Source organism: Carassius carassius, chromosome 21 (assembly GCF_963082965.1).
Source record: "Carassius carassius chromosome 21, fCarCar2.1, whole genome shotgun sequence".
In the NCBI taxonomy this organism is placed as follows: Eukaryota; Metazoa; Chordata; class Actinopteri; order Cypriniformes; family Cyprinidae; genus Carassius; species Carassius carassius.
The window spans coordinates 17,381,986-17,404,781 of NC_081775.1; the positions used below are offsets into that span (position 1 = coordinate 17,381,986).

General features: G+C 37.6%; 1 protein-coding gene across 3 annotated transcripts in view; it reads right to left on the bottom strand.

Annotated features, from left to right (window-relative positions):
• ccser1 (coiled-coil serine-rich protein 1) overlaps nt 1–22,796 on the bottom strand; it is an 81,446-nt gene that overhangs the window by 20,907 nt on the left and 37,743 nt on the right. For 2 of the 3 annotated variants that reach the window (XM_059503526.1, XM_059503527.1), the window contains exons 6-9: nt 19,494–19,635; nt 16,717–16,794; nt 11,476–11,559; nt 6,879–6,956 (exon numbers count right to left, since the gene is read on the bottom strand). In XM_059503526.1, coding sequence (XP_059359509.1) covers nt 6,879–6,956; nt 11,476–11,559; nt 16,717–16,794; nt 19,494–19,635 — 382 coding nt within the window. Of the gene's footprint in view, nt 1–6,878; nt 6,957–10,773; nt 11,345–11,475; nt 11,560–16,716; nt 16,795–19,493; nt 19,636–22,796 lie in introns of those variants that run through there. The other variant, XM_059503528.1, reaches the window with a different exon arrangement.

Here is a 22,796-nt window from a genome sequence, read left to right on the forward strand (position 1 = left end):
CTGGCATGTGTTGCTATCTCTCTATTAACCTTAGAAGAACTCTTAATCTATATATCCCTTTTGTGTTACACCTAATCTATTCTCTTTTTGGCTGACTTTCAAGCGCACGTCTCTTGCTCCCACACTATCCCTTCCCCCATCTCTTTCTTTTTCACATGATTCCTCTGTGACTATGGGTTCTCTTGAGCTGAGAATCAAGAAGTGGTTGTTATTCAGTGAAACTTTAAATAAAAATATATAAAAAGTAAAAAAAATTGGATTGAATAAATGACTCAAATCCATTATTTTAGTTAACCGACTTTACAGTTACTGAATTTACCTCTGACTCAGCAACTGAACCACAACTGATTCCTACTGGCCATATTCAACTCTACTGAATTCAGCATTCAGGAAAAAGTAACTCATGTAGTACTTGATGTTTGTGAATTAAAAATATAGGAGACTTTAAACATTATAACTTAATCACATTTATGATGCTCCAAACCTTTTTCACTGGAAACCAAAACGAGATAAGCCTTAAGTCGCCATTTACTGTATATTCTTTGCATAAGATAAAATAGAAAGGTGAGCAGTCATTCTGCCTAACAACTCATTTTAAACTCCACAGAAGAGAGAAACTCATACAGGTATATTGAGGGTAAATAAAATAACAAAATTTAATTTTATGGGTGAACAATTCTTTTAAAACAGTGTAATTATTGACTGGTTGTTCATTTAAAATAAGTCTAAAGGATAAAATGTACCTTTAATAAGCAAATTAGCAACAGAAAGTTGTTGTAATAAATGGTATTTAAAGTAGTACTGTTTGGTTTAGTACATTGTATAATATAATGATGTGAAAGAGCACTTTTAAGCGCACTTAAAACATATTGATAATTTACTTTGAGAGTATTGAGCAAAAGTCATATAATTTAACAAATATCAATGGGAGTTTGATTGAGATTGTTTAAAAGTCTTCTGTTGAAAAAATAAAAATACCCTTCTACATTAAGTAGCCATGAAGTATACATGGGCATTTTTGTACATTTAAGCTGTACAAACCACTGGGACAAAATGTACAATTCAGATAGAATGTGTTAAATTATATTTCTTTCATCAATTAACATTAATGAAAAGCTTTTACAATAACTCAGCACTGTAATGAAATCTAAGAGTATAGTAGTATATAGGTTAAAGAACTAATGGAATCTGAACTAAAACCAGAACCATTAAATTGCTTCCAATTCCCATTCCTAGTCTCCTCCTCCCTGCTGAATTCCCATTTCTCTATTGTTCTCCCTGCAGGTCAGTCGAGTCTGGATACAGCCGTGAGGCAGCAGCAACAGGAAGTGACTAGCAACAAAGCCTCTCGGAGTCTGTGCATCCTTCTGAAGGATGAGATCTCATTAGTCTGTATGAAAACCTGTAGAGAACGAGAGATGGGACCTCTGACCACCTGACTACATCCTGGCCTCTGTCCAGCTCACTTATCTCAATCTCATCCTGTGTATAACGATACAGAGCGGCACTTAATTACAAGCCGAATCGCGCTTCAAAGGCTTGCTTGCCATCGCAGGCATGCAGACTCCCAGGGGTGTATATCACTGAAAGGAAACTACTACGCATCAGTCTACCCAACACACTTCAGATGCCGGTCCGGGTAATGGCCAACACAAGCAAAAGCACGCTGAACTCATAAATAAAAGAAACGAACAAACAAGGGAGGGATCTGGCAAAAACATAAAAGACCAAACTGGTAAGGGACAGTGTTCTGCTAATTAAATGAAACACTAACGGCAGAACAAAAGCATGAAACGACTCGTTCCATGGCCTGCGGATCTCACACAGCCCGCGTTCGCTAGAACAGTGTCAGCCGTATCCCACGAGTTCGTATTCCTGTTAACAAATAGGTCAATATTGCCTGGTAATGCAGAACAGATACTCTCTTCTCATACCATTTTTTTCTGGCTCTGTACGACATACACAATTGTACACATCAATATAAACAGACAAAGAGGATCAAAGCGTCAGAGCCTCACTGCTTCTCTGCAGAAAGCTTCTCCACCTGAGTAAACACAGAGCTTTCATCTTTCCATTCCGGTCGCCCTGAGCACACCGAGTGCTAGGTAGCGTTCTTTCCACCGTCTGGGAGGATTACAATGCTGCATACACAGTCCACATATGCTCTCTGCATGCTTCCTCAACTGTTGCTTTAAAGCTTCCCCATTTAATAAGTTATGGATATCGAACAAGCAGAAACAATGGTTGGATCTGAAGTGCTGGCGCTGGCTGAGGCCGGAGATGAGTAATGCATGATGGACAGTTAGAGAGCTCTAACTAAAAAACACAAAGAGATAATATGCAAAACAAGTGTCAGTCGTACAGATGGTGTTTCAAAGGAATTTTCAAGTGGCATTTGTGAGCATGGCCATTCAAAAGGGACTGTTGGTGTACTTCCAAGAGTAGAGAATCCAGCCATGCACAGTGATTACCTGTGTTGAATTTTTTGGAAGAAAAGGAACCAAGATAAACAGACAAGAAGGGGATAAAACAAAGGGAGAAAGTGGCTGGTTGCAGATTTACATAAAGGAGGACAGTTGCTCAAACCCTGGGTGGCCGAATAGCATGCCATGCTTTGGTGGAAAAACCACGAACAATCACAACACACAGTGAGAAAACTCACATGGTCTCTTGCAAGAGGCGCGGACTCGAGCGTGGCCCTGAAAGCAAAGCATATATCCTTGAAATCATGCACAGGGACAACAGATCATTAATACAACTCACCTACTTACCATGTCTCATTAAATGCACTGGCACTGAGTTTATCGTTTATCTAACTCCTCACCCGGTCACTTAAATACACAGAAGATGCTTTACAACACTGACAAAATCAGAGACAGATAAGGCGGTAAAAGTTGACTGGTCAAGGTAGAACCCTCATGAGGGATGACTTGCACAATTCGGAAGTCTAATCACCCAGGCCGTTTTCTGCCCAGAGAGATGAGGGCAGGCCCAGACTGTAGGGTTCCTATAGCTCGAGTTACATCACACTGACCATCACTGTCCCGTTCCTGACCACTGGCACTACTTCAGGCAGAGTTATGGATAAGAGTTGCAGGGTGGAAGTGGAAGATATTTCACGCAGCTAAGCATGGAATGAAATGGCCTTCACAAAAAGACGGAAAGCAGGAAAAATAAAAAACCACCCAAAAAAACAACCATAAGAACAGAGGTGAGCACTGCATCAAAACGTGAAATGGAAGACAGAATGGTTTTAAAAAAAGTTAAATTAAGGGTTTCACCATTAAATGTCTAAAAAAGGGATGTAGATTAGGGCTGACATAGTCATGATGGTGTTATTTTAGTATCATTGATATACTACAATAGCTTTTGTTCATATTTTGAATTAGATTTTATATTTTCATTTTAGATAAGTTTTATTAATTTTGTTGTGCTTGCCATTTTTATTAGTTTTTGCTTTTTTTAAATAATGTCTAAATACAGTAGATGTTATTTGTAGTTTTTAGTATATGTATTTTAGCATTTTATTTCAGGTAGTTGCCAAGGTAACATTAAACTTAAACAGTTTAGGTTAACAATAACAGACCTGATTCACAAGCTGATGTTTCGACCCAAATCAATTTGATTTGATTTTATTAGTTCGGGTTTGTTTAAATTACAAATTTGCTTACATAAGAAATTGCAGCTATTGCTGTAAAATGTTATTTAAAATGTAAAATATAAAATACTACACTATAAAATATTATTATTATTATTATTATTAACATTATTATTTTTACAGTAATAAAATTATATACAATAATAATAATAAAAGAATTCTAATTATCAACAGGTCAGGAACCAAACTATGCTGTTCAGTTGTTTTTTATTTGTTATAATAACTCAGTATTTATATTTCAATAACTGAGCATTTTTTTAATGATTCATTAAACAGACTGGCTCAGGAGAGTCAGTGGTGCTCCAATTATCGGACAATTTCCTTATAATTTAATTTGCACAGCAATCAGGCAACCTGCTTAATTGTGTTAATTGTTTTAGCACCTTACTTTTATATATATACAAATATAATCAATCACACTAAATTAAAATGTTAAATTTGACAGCCCTAATTAAAACCAAAAAAAAAAAAAAAAAACCTACAAAATGGCAAACAAAATTCTCTTTGAGCTCCTTGTTCACATACAAAAGAAGGGAAACGATTACCTCTCAGCAGGCGTGTCATTCTGAGAGGCTCAGTGCTCACACTCTGACCCATGCAGAGAGAAAAGCAAGCAGGCTTGCACAATGAAGTTGGGAGTTTAGCATAAGAGGTCCCCCACACGGAGTGATCAGATGGGCCGCAGCATGACTCTATGAGACTGGGCGACCCCCTCATGTGCAAATGAATCTAAATAAATAAACAAGCACCAAAATGAATTGGAAAAATTTAAGAGATGCCTGAAATTATTTTTGGTGCTTGTGAAAAAGGCTTGAAATGCAAAAGGCCTCTCAGCAGGGTTGGCTGGAGAGTTGAAAAACAGAGCAGTGGGAGATGTCCAGTATGTTCCATTAACAGGTGTCCTCCAGCTATACGGACCTGACCACTGATCAATCTCCCTCCCTGGTATAGACCCAACTGTTTGGGCAAGCATCAAAAACGACTTATTCTGGCTGGAAGAGGGTTCCATTTGGCTAAATATTCAAGCATTTTAATAAGAACTGTCACTTCTATAAAAAAAGATTTATGACTAGAAGGGAAATAACACAAAAAAGAAGCTAATCCATAAAACTTCATATCTCGGCTACGGAAGGGAGGAATGCCAGAGTAAATGAGCTCTTAAGTGCTTTTTCATTTAAATGGCTAAATGGCAGTGTGGAGGGCAGAGCTTAATATTAACAGGCTTAGACTGGCATAATAAAGCAAAATAAACAGACATAACGGCGCAGTCGGGCTTCATACAGAAGGGAAACAAACAGGCCTTTCATCAGGTTTAGACGTGACAACGACACCGGCAAACAACAACAAAATTGTTGCATTCAAACCTACAGTGGAAAATTTTTTGTGAACTTTACATACGGAGCCACTAAAGGGACATAGTGGTGAAAAAAAAAACTGAGTAAAAATAACAAAGATTTGCGTTACCTAGCATAGATGTTTGCATCCTCTTGCAAATTCAGTTTGAGTTCGGACAAACACTTCCTGTTTACTTTATGGATTGCTGTATGTTCACAATATACATTCACAAAAATAGATAAGTAATTTTTTTTAACTTTAAAATGTTACTTAAATTAGATGTATATTTTATTTTATTTAAAATGTTCATATTTTAGTGTCATGTGTGGGCAACAGTGCTCCATTTATACATGATTCCCAGCCTTGGTTCACGGAAGATGTGCTTCACCTGAGCATTATACATCACTCTGCCATACTACACATCATTTCTCATTGTCTTTGGACAGGTGAGCAGGTTGGCCCCTTTCCATCTAGCCGTGTCTCTTTGTCCTGACAGAAGCCCCTCAGCATGAACCTGCCCCTTCCTGCTGCGCACCTGGCCGACAGACACTGAGAAGACTTTGAGAAGTCGGTGGCCGTGAGAACCGTATAGGATCGTTGTCCGGTGCTTCCAAAAGAGGCCAATCTGGCCCCCCTGGAGCACTGTGACTCAACAGAGGGCACCAAAGCCTCTCTTCCTCTCCCTTTCAACTAATTAGCTCAGCTGGAGAGAGAAGCAGGGTGCTCCAGAAAAAAAAAGAAAAAGAACGAGGGTAAAAAAAGGAAACAGATGACCTCCTCCAGTTGAAGCAACCTTCGAAATAGCTGACCCACTTGTAGACACACTTTCAGATATTTGCGTGTCCTCAATGCAGTAACCCATATAGCGGTGTAGTCTACATAGGGCAGGGTGGAAATGCAGAACTCATCTCTGGCTGAGCGGAGGGGAAAGAATGATGATGTGCATCCTGTTCAGAAAGCCTGAGGGTCTCGTGCTCGTGAATGTGCAGTTTCTCTCCACGCTCATCCACTCCCGGCACATCTGCGGGAGACAGGAAGAAGATTCTCCCACATCCTCCCATGCAACCATTTCCACGCTGGCTGTTTTTTGCACCGCAGCAAAAAACACGCCGGCTTACTGCGAAAATGTCGCTTATCTAATGCCACAGCTCCATAATGAGCACTCTTTCTAATATTTCAGATTTTTTACAGCACTTTTCATCCACACCGAGGTCTGATGGAGCAGCGACGCATTAGCGCCGCGATAGCCATGGAATGGATTGTCAAGCAATTTTAAAAAGCCATCCAAATTCACATCACATACGCATATTAGCAGTCATACAAAGCACAAAGTCTGCAGAGATGAGTAAGTGTTGCAAAAGAAAGAGTAGAAGATGTAAAGGCTGGGTTTATCTCTGATGCTTTATTATCTGTTTTATTCATCTCTGTTAATGAGTCATTTCAAGTTTGAAGCACTTGGACATAGTTTGCTGACTCACTGCAATATAACATCATCATTTGTTGTGTGTGAGCCATTACAAAGCCGCCTGTGAGAACGAGAAAGCACCTAGCTTTCGACCAAAACTCATAATAAAACGAATCAAAAGGAGGATGGGAATTATTGAACGGGTGGGAGGAAAGGAGGGCAGACAAACTATCGAAAGGGCAGCGGACAAAAAGGTTAGCAAAAGTATTTGCTGAAATCAGAAAGCACAATTTCGCTATGTAGATTCCTTCTCAAATTGAAAATCAAATTTCAGTGCCCTTTACCATTAAAAGTCAGTGAAATAAAAAAGACATATGTGGGGCCCTGTATTCAATTAGAAAAACCAGACACAGCTCAATGACCTCAGAACATTAGCAGCGTCGTCAAGAGCCTTCGTACAGTGCTTTAATGGGTACTCACCTCTGAGAGCAAGAAATCTGTCTGAGTGCTTTTGTCAGCTTTTTGGCAAAGAGACTTCAGAGCGTTGTGGGTGGATCCCTGTTAAAAAGACGTATGCATCAGAAAAGGGTGGCATAGCATTATCACAAGTTTTATGACAAAACAGTTTTCTGGAATATGTGATTCTGTCTTCTCAAAGAACACAACACAAGGAACATTTAAAACTGTAACAAGAGAATACACTGATCATTTATTTCTAAACATGACTTAAATAAGGCCTAATTAAAAAAATGATAAATATTTATAATAATGAATTATTACATTGTAAAAAGATGCATTTATTAGTCAATTTGAAAAGCAAATATTGGTTTTATTTTTAAATGACACTCCTAGTCCTCCATAAAACTGTACATGTGGATGAAATACACACACACACACTACTAAAATAGGGTCTTGATAATGACCCTCTGTTTGTACATTCATATCAGCGATATGATCAGAAAAAATGTCTTGACTAGGAATATCAAGCAGCCTTAATACCCCTCTCGAAAGCAGCAGAAAGGCAGACTAATAAAACAAGAAATATGGTGCAGCAAAATTTAGGGCAGCCATACTTCATTAATGACATTCAATAAAGACAGTAAAAATTGACAAAGACGAGCCTAGCAGGGTGCCAGTTTCACCAGTGAGTATTATTTTACGAGCTTTTGCCATGATTTATTAAGCCACTCTGGCCGCAGGTTCTTTTCCCACTAAAAATAGAGAGGAGGTCTCTGGGCGCAAGAATCTGCGAAGGGATGATGTCAATGACCGACTATGTTGATTCCAATGTCGTCAGCAGGATGCCACATTATGCATTCGTGTTTACATGTGTTCAGTATGCATGCTTTTCTGGAGATATAACAACCACTGCAGTTCTCAGGTCGAAACCCACATCACACAGAGTTTGAGTCATTGGGCTCTTACGGAGCAGAGAAACTGCAGTGAGCACTGTGGTATTTACCAACAGACTGTTTTCTCTGAGAAAAAGACTGAGGCCTTCAGAGACGTGCTTAACACTATCGGGAGCACATTTCTGAATTCAGTTCTCGAAGAGAAGACAGATAAGGACAACATCGATTCAAACCTCTACAGACTGAGCGAAAGTCAGACTTGCAATCTTTTCATTGAACACCTAGACAGCGATCAGCAAGTTTGGAGAACGTTTAAACTGGTAATGCAGTGCTGCTGCTGCTGCTGCTGCTGCTGCTGAAGAATAAAAGCACATTTATTCTCACAATCTCATGCTGCACCAAAGCGTTCAGAAGTCATTAGTTTTCATTGAGAGCTGGCGATTTCTAGAGCTTGAATGTTGACTACAAATGGGAGTCATCGTAAGGATTGACAGGTTTTAGCAGACTTTGGTACATGGAATATGATGTTATGATACTTTGAATGGTGAGTGGTGCTTTCAGAAATGTTGAAAAAGCATGAAAATACACAACAAAAGAGCAAGCAGGACGACATTCAAAATCTCATACTGTAAAAGCTCGACTTTTTTTGCAATGCGGTGACTACAAATGGGAGTCAGTAAAACTGCGGGCAGGGTTTAAGAAGGCCTTGTTGTACAAAATTCTGTTATGATACTTTTAAGTTGATACCTTTTTAAAGTTTGAAATCATCAGTCACAATTAAATGTAAATACATGAAAAAGACGACACTGAAAATCTAATATGGATAAGTAAATTACACAGTTTACATTTTGGGGGGAATCTTAGCCACTTTTTGTCCAGTCAGACACTATATGTCTGTCTATATATATATATATATATATATATATATATATATATATATATATATATATATATACACACACACCATGGACCACAAAACTAATCAAAAGGGTAACATTTTAAAAACTGATATTTGTAGATCATTTGAAAGTAGGACTGCAACAAGTAATCAATAAAATCGATTATTATCGATAATGAAAATCATCGACAACAATTCTAACTATTGATTAGTCGGGTCTGCCCACAGTGCACGTACAACTGCAGCCGGTCACATCAAATTACAGCACTGACTAACGCATTTCTATAGACAAAATGCATATATAAATATTGGAGGAAACAGAATGAGCTCCTGCAGGAAAAGTACGTGATCCAAGCTGGCCAAAACATGAGAAATCTTTATTTTAAGCTTCAAGTGTTCAAATTGGTGTAATGGTTTGCCTGTCAAACATTTTTACAGATACGTGTGTGCGTCCTCGGCGCTAGAAAACTTTTAGTTAACGGTCATATGCTTTCCATTTTTGCATTAAGACCTGCTCTGACAGTCTGCGGTAAGTTTTAAATCTTTACTATAAGAGCGCCGGTGCGGCAGGCGAGTTAAATAGATGGAACACAGAGAGACGAGGGAGACAATATTCAGTGCAAAAACATTCATTGTGCTGAAATATCTGTTATTTAACATTTATATTTAGGTTTGAAAGTCAAAATGCGGTGAAGTGTGAAGTGACAGCAGCGTGTAATTGTCTGTATATAAATATCAGACAAAGTGCAAGAGATGCATGTTTCTTCAGACTGTGATTTTATTTGTCTTTATTATCTTTATTGTTTGAATTTTTACATTTAGTCATTTAGCAAACGCTTTTATCCAAAGCGAATTACAAATGAGGAATAATAATATAATAAATAATAATAATAATAATAATGATAATTTTTTATTAGAGATTTAAACTAAATTCACTATATAGCCTAAGCCTACAGTGATTAACACATTTATTTAAACCAATGTATGTTTTTAACCAGGTTTTTAACCAGTTTTGTAATTTGTAATTATTGGTAATTACCAAAATAATTTTTCAGCTTTCTGTATTGGTTAGACCTTCAATATGTGTAAGCTTTGTAGTAACAGTAGTAAGCTATTTTTAATGCTATAATATATAATTACTGCTGTTATCTGTAAAAGAAAGGCAGAAAAAATTGTCAAGTGCTTTATAGTGTTTTTTTTATTCAGAGACCCAATTAGTCAAAAAGTACATAAACCGTTTCAGCAAGCATGTGAGCTGTTATCAGAGGCAAAGGAGGCCTTTTTGTTATTATGTGAATCAATACTATTTAGTTGTTTCAGTTTGTTATTTGTCCAAAAATTACAATAACATGGTTAGATTTATTTATTTTTTGACAGATTCCTAAAATATTTTTTGACAGGTTGTCTAATAAATTAATCACTCCATGTTTTCATAGCATTCAGTTGGCACATTTGTTTTAAGGACATTTGGCAGAATGTGGAATAGTGTGTTTTTGTCAGTAAAATTAAATAAAGAAAATATGGGGTTTAATCCGATTAATCGATTAAGCGAAAAAATAATCAACAAACTAATCGATTATCAAAATAATTGTTAGTCGGAGCCCTATCTGAAAGCTGAATAAATAAACTTTAAACTGATGTATGGTTTGTTAGGATATTTGGCTGAGATACAACTATTAAAAAATCTGGTATCTGAGGGTGCAAAAAAATAAATAAATAAAAATTTCCTTTAAAGTTGTCCAAATTAAGTTCTCAGCAATGCATATTACGAATCAAAAATTATGTTTTGATATATTTATGGTAGGAAATGTACAAAATATCTTCACAGAACATGATCTTTAGTTAAGATCTAAATGATTTTTGGCACAAAAGTCAATAAAAAAATTTACAATTTTGACCCATACAATGTGTTGTTGGCTTTTGCTAAAAATATATCTGTGCGACTTATTAATGGTTTTGTGGTCCAGGGTCACATATGTAAAAGATTTGCACCACCAAAGCTTCCAGAAGTCGTTCATTTTTAATGCGAGTTGGCGATTAACCAAGTTTGACTTTTCTGAGATGCATGGACTACCACTGGGAGTCATCAAAACTTAGGCCTTTGGAACATGGAATATAACTCTTTTGAACGTTATAAGACTCTTATGGCTATTATGATACATTAATGATGCTTTTGCCACCTTTTTAAAAGAGTCAGTGACCATTCAGTGTAAATAATTGAAAAAAAGTAAAGTAAAATTACACACATTACACATTTTTGGGTGAAACTTAACCAATCATTCCTCTCATCCAATCATAAGACACTAAATGTCATGAATTGTATGAAACATCATGTGCTTTGTTTGTCCTTTTGCTTTTACAGCCTCTTTACTGCCCTCTATTGTTTTTATTCGTCCTACCCCCTCCTCCTCACGCCATCTCATCCCATCCCTCTTTTCAAGACCACTACTCTATAAATCTGAGATGGACCTGTCATATTTCTCCTTCAATCGTCTCTGCCTTAGCTGCCGGGACTGGGAACATTATGTGTCTCACAGTGCATGTAAAGCATACGATGAGCTGTTTACTGCACGTTAAGTGAGTCTATCAAATATCGTCCCAGTTCAAAGGAAACTGCCGAGCGGCATCTACATAACTTCCTAACGAGAGCCTTGGGAGAGGGAAAGGACATGAAACCAACAGGATGTTAACTCGAACTGTCAAATAAATGCATGAAATTAGGGTATCCCAAAGACAATGGAGCAAAGGAACCTGTTTTTGCGATCGAAAGGTGGTTATGAAACTTGCTGTTATGAAATGTTACATTGAACTCATCGAGTTTTCTCACCAACTCAGCCTGAAGTCGTACAATGAGCTCGTCTTTCTCCTTCAGCTGCTGCTGCAGGAACTGATTCTCTTCTCTCCCAGGATCCTGCACATAAAGCATACACAAACACGGTAAAAAAAAAAAAAAAAAAAAGTCAGTCTGCGTTATTCAAGCCATCGCCCCCAGTTTGAATCTGCAGCCTCGTGTGTGGGCGTAAAACTGCCGTGATTGAGAGGTGGAGGTGTGCTTTCTGTGCCGTGGTTTCACTCTCCTCCATAAACTTCACCTGAACTAGCAGGCACTTTCCCACGACCTTGTGCTGTCAGCATCCATTATGTGAGGCTGGGGGAGGGGAGGACGGGACTGAAGCTTCAAGGGCAGCAGAGGAGGACCGAAAGGCCCAGAAGCAGAATACAGCCTCCACGAACGACCAAAAAGAACCTCCATCCCCAAAAACGGCATCTCTCCTCTAAAAGAAGTGCCCGGTGGAGATTAGACAGCACTGGCATGAGGTAGCCGGACACAATATGCATGCGTTGGGAGCCCTTCATGAGAGATCAGGGAAAGGGATTATGAGCTTCAATGTCACGTACTTGGAGACATCGCTGTTCAAAGCTCTCTAGCTTTGGCTTGAATGCGCTCCTTTTGTTGACATTACATAAACATCTCAAGGGAGCTGTTGTCAATCTTTGATGCTTCTCTCTAAAGGAAGCTAATTTCTGCCTGGGGATGATGATGAAATACACAGCGACTTAACTTGAATCATACAGTACCTACACTTTTTTTTATGAATCGCTACAACCCCATAAGCAAGGCTCAAGTAGCTCTTCATCGCTACCAAACTGAAATGTGTTCCTTTGAACTCAAATACTGGATTTCATTTACCTGTATAATAATGGCAATTAATTATCATTAATATGATTACGATACCATTAAAATGGCCATTATTACAAAGAGTCACTTTTGACCTAAAAACAATCATTACTGTGAGAGAAAAACACTAAGTTTGCTACCATTCAAAGGTTTCAAATCACTATGAAAATATTTTTTCTGTTTTATTTGTCAATGATGCATTAGATTTTCAATTTCATGAATATCATCTTTAAAAAGAAGTTAAGAAATTCCTTAGGAATTTTTTTGAGAATTGCACTTCTTAAAAACATGGCAGTAATTGCTGAAAATTCTCTAAAGAAATCAGTGAAATCGACTCAAAGGCTGTCTTTTTGCGCTGCCTGCAGAGGATCGTAATAACTATAATAAACATACATTTCATTGCAACAGACTTGACAGGAATTCAGCACTTTTTTTAATGTGTCAAACATTTCCAAATCAAAATTCTTCAAGTTTAGCACAATCTTAAGAAACAAGTTAAGAACGTGCTTGGGAAAACATATTTCCTTAACTTTATTCCCAAATTATAAGTTGTAATAATATTTAATGAAATGTATTCTTGAAGGGATAGTTCACGCAAAAATTACAATTGACCCTCAAGTTGTTCCAAACCTGTAATGTTTTTTTTCATCTGCTGAGCACAAAATATATATTTTTAGAAGCTAAACAGCTGATGGTAGCCACTGACTTCCACAGGTTTGTGGCTACTGTCAACTGCTTTTGTGACCAACATTCCTCAAAACATTGCTTTTTCTGTACCCAGCAGCCCTTCTGTCTTTTCATTCAGCTGTAATTTTTATGTGAATGATCACTTCAGGAATGCTAGATTCACAGCCTCTGGTCTTCAAAGGATCTTCCAGAACTTCAGGATTTTAACAGTCAGAGATTCAGGTGAGGTTTCATACCATTATTTCTTCCAGCAGAACTTTTCTAACTGTGTACCATTATATCTTTATATCTGTTGCCCAATCTACTTTTTTCTTCATATTTGCCAGTTTCATATTTTTTTCTTTGAAACTCTGCCTAAAGGCTAGTAGCATCTAAGAGTCTTGTATTCACTGTTACAACTGAAGCTGGTATTTGGTGTGCACTGTTCAATGAAGCATCCAGCTGAGCACCAGAGAGGGGTTTGTTTTCCAAACTAGAGACTCTGATGTACTTGTATTGTTCTTGTTGTGAAGGGCCATTCACTTCTATCTTTGTTCTGGTTAGATACAGTCTGTTTTCTTCTTTTTAGACAGCAGTACATGAAACGGTGTTCATCTAAATTTCTAGCGATATGTATTTTTGCTTGGGCATTTTAAAACCAACATTTGACTTGCAAGAGTCTACTTTTGAGATAGTGTACACTTATAAGATACTGTGCAATTTCCACACTTCATTAAGCAGCACAAACATTTGCAACAGTGTCTCAAATACCAAAATGTACTTTAGACTGCTTTTTTTTTAGATTAAATGCTGCACTGGCTGAACAGAAGCATTAGTTTTTGTCTTTATGATGCCAAACATTTGAACTGCACTGTATGAATATACACTTCCAATCAAAAGTTTAGGATCGATAAGATTTTTTTATGTTTTTGAGCTCACCCAGTTTAGGTTTATCAAAAATACAGTAAATACTGTGTAATATTTAAATACCTGTTATCTATTTGTTTAATATTAAAGTAACATTATTTAAATCAAACTTACTGGCACCAAATGTTGTAGCGTGCATTAAGAATTAAAAAAATAATTATTCATAATTAAAAAGGTCATGTCCTGAGCGATGTATGCAGAAAACAGGGAGAATGTAACCTCCTCCAAATCCCTGCCTGTGGGGAATATTTAATTATATCTTAATTATAGAGGTTTAACAAGAGGCACTTTATCTGTGCAGTGCCATGGAGGACCTCTAGAGAGGCATTTGGTCACAGTTGCATACACACACACGGATACACAACACACAGGACAGAGAGCTGGGTCTCTAGCCCGTGCTGTAAAGCTGCATTTGAGTGGCTGCTCCATCTGTCTGTCCTAGATTCAATACTTGAGGCAAGAACAGGATGAAGGACCTAATAAATGAGAAATTCCTACTATCACAGAGCCCTGATCATAAAAGGCAACATTTAACATTGCAGCAGTCGATGCAGGCAAAGAAATAATGCTTTGTCACCAAGAATGAGCTTTCTGAGTGAGTGAGCATTCTGTTTATCAGTCTTCTTAAATGCCGCAAATATCCTAGTGGTGAGTCTGGGCGATATATATCGAATATTCGCTCTGCTAAAGACCACAATCATTAGGTTAGTTATGCAATCCTTTCCTGAGACAGAGATATTTCAAAAGTAGTCTTACTTGAACTTCAGTGAATGGCAGAGCTATGTTAGAGCTCCTATTCTACATTGAATTCGTTTCTGTAAATCAATTCAATTCAAATTAAATGCTTTAGTAAAACTATAATGTATATGTAGGTAAATATTAGCATTTATTTCTACAGTATATACTGTACAATATTGTTGTCCATCTGACAAAACATTTTCCAGGGGATGCTGGAAACTTATATATTTTTCTAATTGTTCTGAATAAATAGATTATTAAATATCATTGTTTCTCAATTTAATTTACAGGGGAAAATGCCTTAATTATGTTCAATCAGTATTATTATTATTATTTTGTATTTTACCTTACTCTGAATCTCATTGGCTACCATGGCTATGTGGTTAAAAAATATAATTCCACCAGATTAAAAAAATAAATCAAGATATTTCAAGGTAATATATACACACTAACGTTTAAAAGTTTGTGGTCAGTAAGAAGGAAATCTATACTTTCATTCAGCAAGGAGTCATTAAATTAGTCTGAAAAAAATATTAAGCAGAAGTGATTTCAACATTAATAATAATAGGAAATGATTGTCGAGCTCGAGTAATGGCTGCATGAAAATTCAGCTTTGCCATCATAGCAATAAATTATATTTTAAAATCTATTAAAATAGTTAAGACTTATTTTAAATGGTAATACTTTTTCACAATATTACCATTTGTACTGCCTAAGTTCAACTAAAAGGAGCCTCAGTGAGATTTCTTTCAAAAAAAACATTAATAATAATCTTATTGACCCCAAATTTTTGAATGGTAGTGTATGCCATTATATATTGTTATTATCAAAAGGCTAAATAAAAGGAGAAAAAAATACAAGGGATAATTTTTTTGCCATATCGCTCAGCCCTACCTGGCAGTTTCATTACCAAGAATGGTACAAGATTAGAGAAGTGCAGAGTATTTCACTGATGTACTTTGAAGGTAGGCATAAAAGGGAGTAAATGTGATAGATGTCCTCAGTTATTCCTGTATAAGAAGGTTTGTGATGTTATAAACTTCAAACAGGACACCCTCAGAGCGGGGGGCACAACTACACCCGCTTAACGAGGCGTTATTAATGCACAGTTGACAGGGACACCAGGACGAATGACTTTGGAACCCCAGTCCTAGCTCATCTCCCAGGGTGCAGAGCAAGAGGCTCCATTATTCCCCTAAACGACACCATGCTCTCACCGCAGGAGAATGCTTTCCGCAGGCTCTAATTATTAAGAAGGTGGGGATAAAAAATGTTTGGTGAGAGAAGTTTTCTGTTAAAAGTAGGACGTGAAGTGACACGGTTCCTTCTCAGGTGGGTTCTAGGGGCTTTATTTTTAAAATCGGGAATATTTTCCCTTTTTTTATGGAATGAATCAGGACAAGTCCCACCCCTCTCCTGTCAGTTGCACACAATGTCAGAATGCATGGGGTCCTATTCTAAGCATCTCCCTTTCCCACTGCGTGGCGCTAGGCTACGGATGAGCTGCAATGTCACGTGATTTGCTGCCGCAACCGTCGCTTCTGTTAGCACTCCATGTAGGTCAGTAAGGAGGACAGAGAAAGACGCAGACCTCGTTTCCACTTTGCAGTATTTTTGAGCCGAAAAATAAATAAATAAAAAAAGTCCTGATGAAAAACGAAATCCTCTTCTACCAAGCAAAAGCTCCTCATACTAAATTATAAACCTATCCCGATGACGGTCCAAGCGAGATAAGGGCACATAACCAAATAATCTCATCAAGATAGTGGGAAAATGTTATTGATGGTGGAGAAAAATGTAACTCAAACTCTATCAGAGAGAGAAGCCTAAATGAAGAGAGCAGAGTGAGTTTAGGAGTGGCACAATGGAGTTAGAAAATTAACTACATACTTTTTGATCTAAAGGCTTTGAAATCTTCAGGGAGGGAAAAAAAATGAAAGCAAGCTTTTTAAATCAAAGTGTGACCCGACAATGATACCTTAGCAGCAAAGAAAGTGTTCATCCATGATATTAATAGAAAAGAAACACATTTGGACAACACTGAATGTGGACCATTACCTTAAAGGGGAGTGATTTCTCACTGCAGGGGCTTATGGGTAGAGAGTGCAGGCTGCTGGCAGGACTGATCTCAGAACTCTGAAAGGCAAAGATCAGACACCTTAATATTTAATGAGTATATGAAAAGAAAATAACTGTTAAAAAAAGACTGTAAATAATATTCTGCTCATCTCACTCTGAAATAATTGCCTCTGTGGCTACTATGCTTGGCAGTATTATAAAGTTTGTTTTTAAGTCTCTAACCACACACAGCCAAAGACGAAAAGTACATCTTCACCAAAAGCCTTCAAAATATAATTTGTTTCACCAACTTAAAAACATGTATGTAGAAAGTAATATTAAATCAAGCTCAATAAATGCTTCAAAAGAAAGGCACAAATTAAGCAACACTGTTATTACTCTAAAACTCAGTAAGGAAACACCCTGGGAAATTAGCTCATGTTGTACATATTATGTAATTATACCATCCAAACAGGGGAGCAGACAGCCCTGTCCTCTCTAGGCTGTAGCCTCAAACACTTCTCTCCTTCATCATTCTACTGCTGCCTCTCCCCCATATTAATATGAGGAAGAGAGCTGCAGACGCAGTGACACTGTCAGAGATGCAGAACACTTTAGTCTGAGTACAGCAGCGAACAGACTATATATTGAGTGATAATATATTTTCAGACACTTTTGTAAAAAAAAAAAAAAATTCATAAATAAAACCCTGCACTGCTAAAGAGGACGATAAAATGCATTAGCAACAATACACTACTAACGCATTTCAACCAGGCCTGTACCAGTTCTCTGTGACGTGCATCTGCATATAAACTTTATTTTTTTAAAGCAGCATTAAAAATAATGCAAAACTATAACTTAAAGCAATAAAATAAAATGACAAACACAAAATAAAACAAAAAAAACCACACACAAAAATGAAATAAAATAAAAATCTCTGAGGATCTCTGAGGCAATGCTTTCTTCTTTTAAAGCTACCCACTATTTGTGGGTGTGTGTGGAGGGGCCCAAGACATTCAGTTATTCCACCTGCAGCAAAGCAGGAGGAGAAAAAAAAATACCGGGAAAATGAGATGACTATAATCAAGTAGTTTCAACAGGTCTATAAATTTCAAACAAGGTACAATATCGCAACCATTACAATGTCATTTTGGTAAATGTTTCACAGCAAACATGAATGAATTTCAAGCAGCATTTCAGACGCCATAATTATTAAAGGATTCAAGACTGATCCAGCATGTGCTGCTTTGATTAATGTGTTTTCTATGCCTGCATTTTAAGTACAAGGACAGGACAAGAAAACTGTAATGAAAAGTGCAAACATATTGAGGTAATCAAAGACGGCATGAAAGCAAAAGCAAGACAAACGTTTTTCTAATGCAGATTCTTCCCAGTGCATTCAAAATTATCAGAATGGTTATATAGGCACATGGCTACATCTGAACTGTTTCAGCTGGTGGGAAATGCAATAGTTATGTAAATGAAACAGGCACGACAAAAAAAAAAAAAATGAACAAAAAGCCAGTTTAATCCACGAAGGATGCTGTGCCAGGTTCTGAATGCCAAAAGGCACTACAGTACATAATGTTCAAAGGTATAAGAGCTATTCAATTCAAGCCTAGGTAACATAAAAAAAAAAAACTATGTCTGAGAGGTTAGACGCTCTTGATTCAGGCTCTGAAACCAGTCTATAGTTTTCCTGTTATAGTAACTAAGTGTGAGCAGACAATCGATGCCCCTTTCACATATTTACTACTTAACACTTGGCTACATCAAAACCCCTCTGAACATTTTGAACCAGCCTTCTCACCACCCTGCCCTAAATTAGTCTGCAACGAGGTATCAAAAAAAAAAAAACACTTAGGACACACAAAGAATTAAAGAACAGGCTGTGCATAAGATCCCTGGTCAAGCAAATAAACCCCAGCGCAGAATTGCACAAGTCATTGTGATTCTTGTTACACTGTAGTTTACAAATGCTGAAGGAAGATGGCTAATTTACATATTAATGAGAAGAGTCAGTAAAGAGGCCAAAGGACCTCATCTTCAATATTCATGTTCCTCTGTTATACGCTGTTCTCTGGACCTTCACTGAGGAAAGCGATTGTTATTGTGAAGGAATGTAAAACTGTTCATGCAGCTTCTACTTTTAAATGTGTTCTGGTCAATAAAATCAAGTTGGGTTAGCATTATTAGTTGTAAGGGATAAAACCAAGATTTCTTTTTTTATTATTAGTATTACTGTAGTGACATAAATAAAATCCCACATTACTACCACAACAGACACTCCATTAACGTTCTGAAAAAGTAGGAATGCAACATTAAAGTTCTATACAATTTTGTTTCAATAAGTTAAAATTAAATATTATAAAAATAAATTCATGCAACATGTAAAATTTAAATTAATTTTGAGATTTGCTTAAAATTATACTTAAGAGCGTCATATTATTAGTTTAAAAAAAAAAAAAAAACTAATTGGAGTGAACCAAAATGTAACAACAGTTTAATATATACAAAAATATAAAGTACATCAGATACTTTAGTTTTGTTTAGATTTTTCTTGTTTTCATTTTATGTCACATTAAGTATAGTTTTGTTCTCTAACCAAGGTCTACTGACTGAATGTGTCTCTTCTGAGTCAGAGATTCTCTTGGTGTTTGCCCTGAATGATGAGGCATGAAACTGGCAGGGCACGGAGAGCTCTTCTACCTGTTCTAATGCGCCCGTGATGAAAGCCATAGCAGCTTCATGAATCAACTGTCAGGGTGGAACATTACCTCCTGCAGGGTCCTGCGTAGCCGCAGCAGAAGAGTCTTTACCGCTGTGCAGTCCTGCTGCATCAGCCTGAACGGCAGTGCTTCCAGCCCGGGCAAAGGTTCATCATCACGAGACAGACCGAGGGACATCGGCCGCTGCTCCCTGGAAGGATCAAAAGAAAACTAATTCTGTGAGCAGATTTGAGGTCACGATACCAGAAATTTCACAGAAAGTGGATTTTCAACATACTGTGTACTGGCAAGAAAAATGTGCATTCAATGCAATTTAACAGTATTTTATGCAATAAAATTTCAATCCTGTTCTCCGCTGATTGTGATTTAAACTAGAATGAAATGTAAATAACCTCATTTTTGTCTATTGTTTGCATTGTGCAGATATCTGCGCAAATGAACAGATCGATCATTCATACAGAGAATGTAATCTAATTAAACTTGATTTGAAGCACTTCTTGAAAACGACAAAGACAAAGGGTCAGAGTGGACAAAAGGCCCTCGAGAGACACTCGAGAGGAACGGTCATACCCTCTTCATCAGGCTTTTCATTGGGTCCAAGTGGATACTAATCTATACATAAACTCAGACAATTAGACAGTTAGCAGGTTACAAAACATTACTTTTTTCAGTCTACTGAGATATTGACTGAATGACAGCATCAGTATCAGAGGAATTATATGAAGGGGGAAAAACGTCTATTCAATAAGGATGACGTACACAAGATCAAGACTGAACACCCAAAGGTAAGGCAATATCTTTTTCGAGAAATCTATTCTGTTCTTCATTTTTGAAAGAACAAAAGCTCTACGTATATCAATGGCGTAACTCGAAGATATCTTCAAAGGAAGCACAGGGTATTTGGACCGATAGAAATCTCTTATTGAGAGTTCCACAAAAAACATGAAGAGAGAGACCTCTTGCTCATTACGGATCTGATTCTGCTCAACAGAAGGATCACATTGCAACTCCAGCTCCAGGGTTTCAGATCGAATTTGATTCAAGGTGCTTCAGATATAATTAAGGTTTTAGTTTTTTTTTTTTTTTTTTGTACACCGATAACAGAAGATCAAAAGGAACCTCAGAGTTTTGATTAGAATTAAGCCTAGATTCCTGGGAATCCCTCCAATGAGAGAGTCACAGAGTCCGTAAACATAGTCATTCTTTCAAACATCTGACACTTTTGTTGTCATTTTTCATTACCACGCTATTTATTTCAGCGCTTTTGTGGTGAGTGTCCTTGGAGCTGCAAGAAGAAAGCAAAATTTCTCTTTGCTACTCCATGGCAGGTTACAAGCTTTCCATCTCACACTTGTCAATTAAAATCACCTTCTGAAACATCCTCTCTGAAAATGGGAATATGTTTTCTTGTTTCTCAATGCATAGCATTGACCGGTAAAAACATACTATCCGCCCTGAAGGATATAACAATTGTTTCCGTTTTGCGAATTTACAAAAGATTTCATAAACGGCTTGGGTTGCTAAACGCCTGAGAAAGCATAGACAGAATCCTGACTTATTCATGATCCTCGCGCTGAGACACGGCATAGGAGAAGGCGTTCTTATTCAACATACTCATTAAAATATTAGAGCCTGTATAACTCAGTGTCTGCACAGAAAGCCAGCAGCAAAACCATGGTTCATTCTTTGTTTTTGCCTGCGAGAAGCGACTACGGCACCTAACAGATTCCTCTAATATTGTATTTTACTGTGACACGGAGTCAACTGATGTATTTGTCAAAGCATGGCATGGAAAATAGATCATTGCACACATTAATTCTAAAAGCAGAAGTATGGAACCACAATGTTTATTACTTAAAAAGGAAATCAGAGTGAGCACTACAGATGTGATTGTATATTGTGCCTTAAAGGAACACTCCACCGTTTTTTGAAATAGGGCTTATTCACATTATTTCCTACATTTAGATAGGTGGGCAAATGCATTTTTGTGTCAGTGCATGCATTGTTTTAGTTTGACTGGGTCGGCGTTAGCTTAGCTTAGCACAATGAATGATATCCTTTGTTGCCAGCTAGCATGGCCTGAGTAAAAGTGATCAAAAAAAAAAAAAACACCAAATTACTTCTTGTGGCCTGCGTTTTCACAACGAGTACAAATAGCGATCCAGATTAACACTAGGCGATTTCCTAGGCAGATATTGACTTGGGACTATATTATGGGGAAGCACAGGCGAAGCACTGCTGCTTAGGCGAAGCACTGCTATTTCACAGCAGAGATATCACGCAACACATGAAATCCCACGAATTCCGTCAACATACCGGCGTGAATAGTAGCTGCCTGGCTATTTTCCTTACAGTACACGAATGGCGATGAACATGGCTGATTTTGAGAGAGACGAAGAGGGTGACTTCTCAGACAGTCAAAAACCAGAGAGAGTAGGACATGTTTTTGCCATTGATGACCAGGCTCAACACGTCAGATCAAAATGAGCGTGCCCGAAGTTGTGTCACATCTACAGAGGATTTCACGGCGCTGATCCATTCTGCAGTACTCGATTTTTTTTCTGGTGTGACAAAGTGAACTGGAAAAAACGCCCCACGCCGAATGGACCAAATGGACAGCTGTCCACAGAGTAAGTGATTATTTTAATCATGACGCATGTATAGATCGACCCATATTATACCTGTATTCACATAGAGTTGATGTTTTCACAGGCAATATAGGTTATATAGGAAGAGAAATAAAAGACAACTTACATGTGCACTTTGTTCTTCCTGTGCTTTGAAAATAGATGGGATGGCCGTATCTTTCAGACGTAGTACCGTCTTTCTCGACCCATATTCCATTTTTTCAAAGTAGTCCTCTGGTGCAAAATGTTCTTCGCAAACACGATACTGCTTTATTTTGTTGAGAGGCGTTGAACTACAGATCTCCAGAGCTGCTAGCCATTTATTTCTCAGTTCCACATTAGATGGAATTCTGTGAAACATTACATTCGTGTATGTCCTTTGCTTGTTCTCACAACCTTTTGCTATGCAGGTAATAACCACGTTTGCTGTAACTTCTCAAAATAAATCATCCAAAAGCGAAGACACTCGGTGCAGGTCACGCCGGTATGTTCTTCTTCTTCTGTTTTTTTGACGCGTTGCACGCCGCTATGTTGACGGAATTCGTGGGATTTCATGTGTTGCGTGATATCTCTGCGCCGAAGTAGCAATGCTTCGCCTAAGCAGCAGTGCTTCGCCTGTGCTTCCCCATAATATAGTCCCAAGTCAATATCTGCCTAGGAAATCGCCTAGTGTTAATCTGGATCGCTATTTGTACTCGTTGTGAATACGCAGGCCACAAGAAGT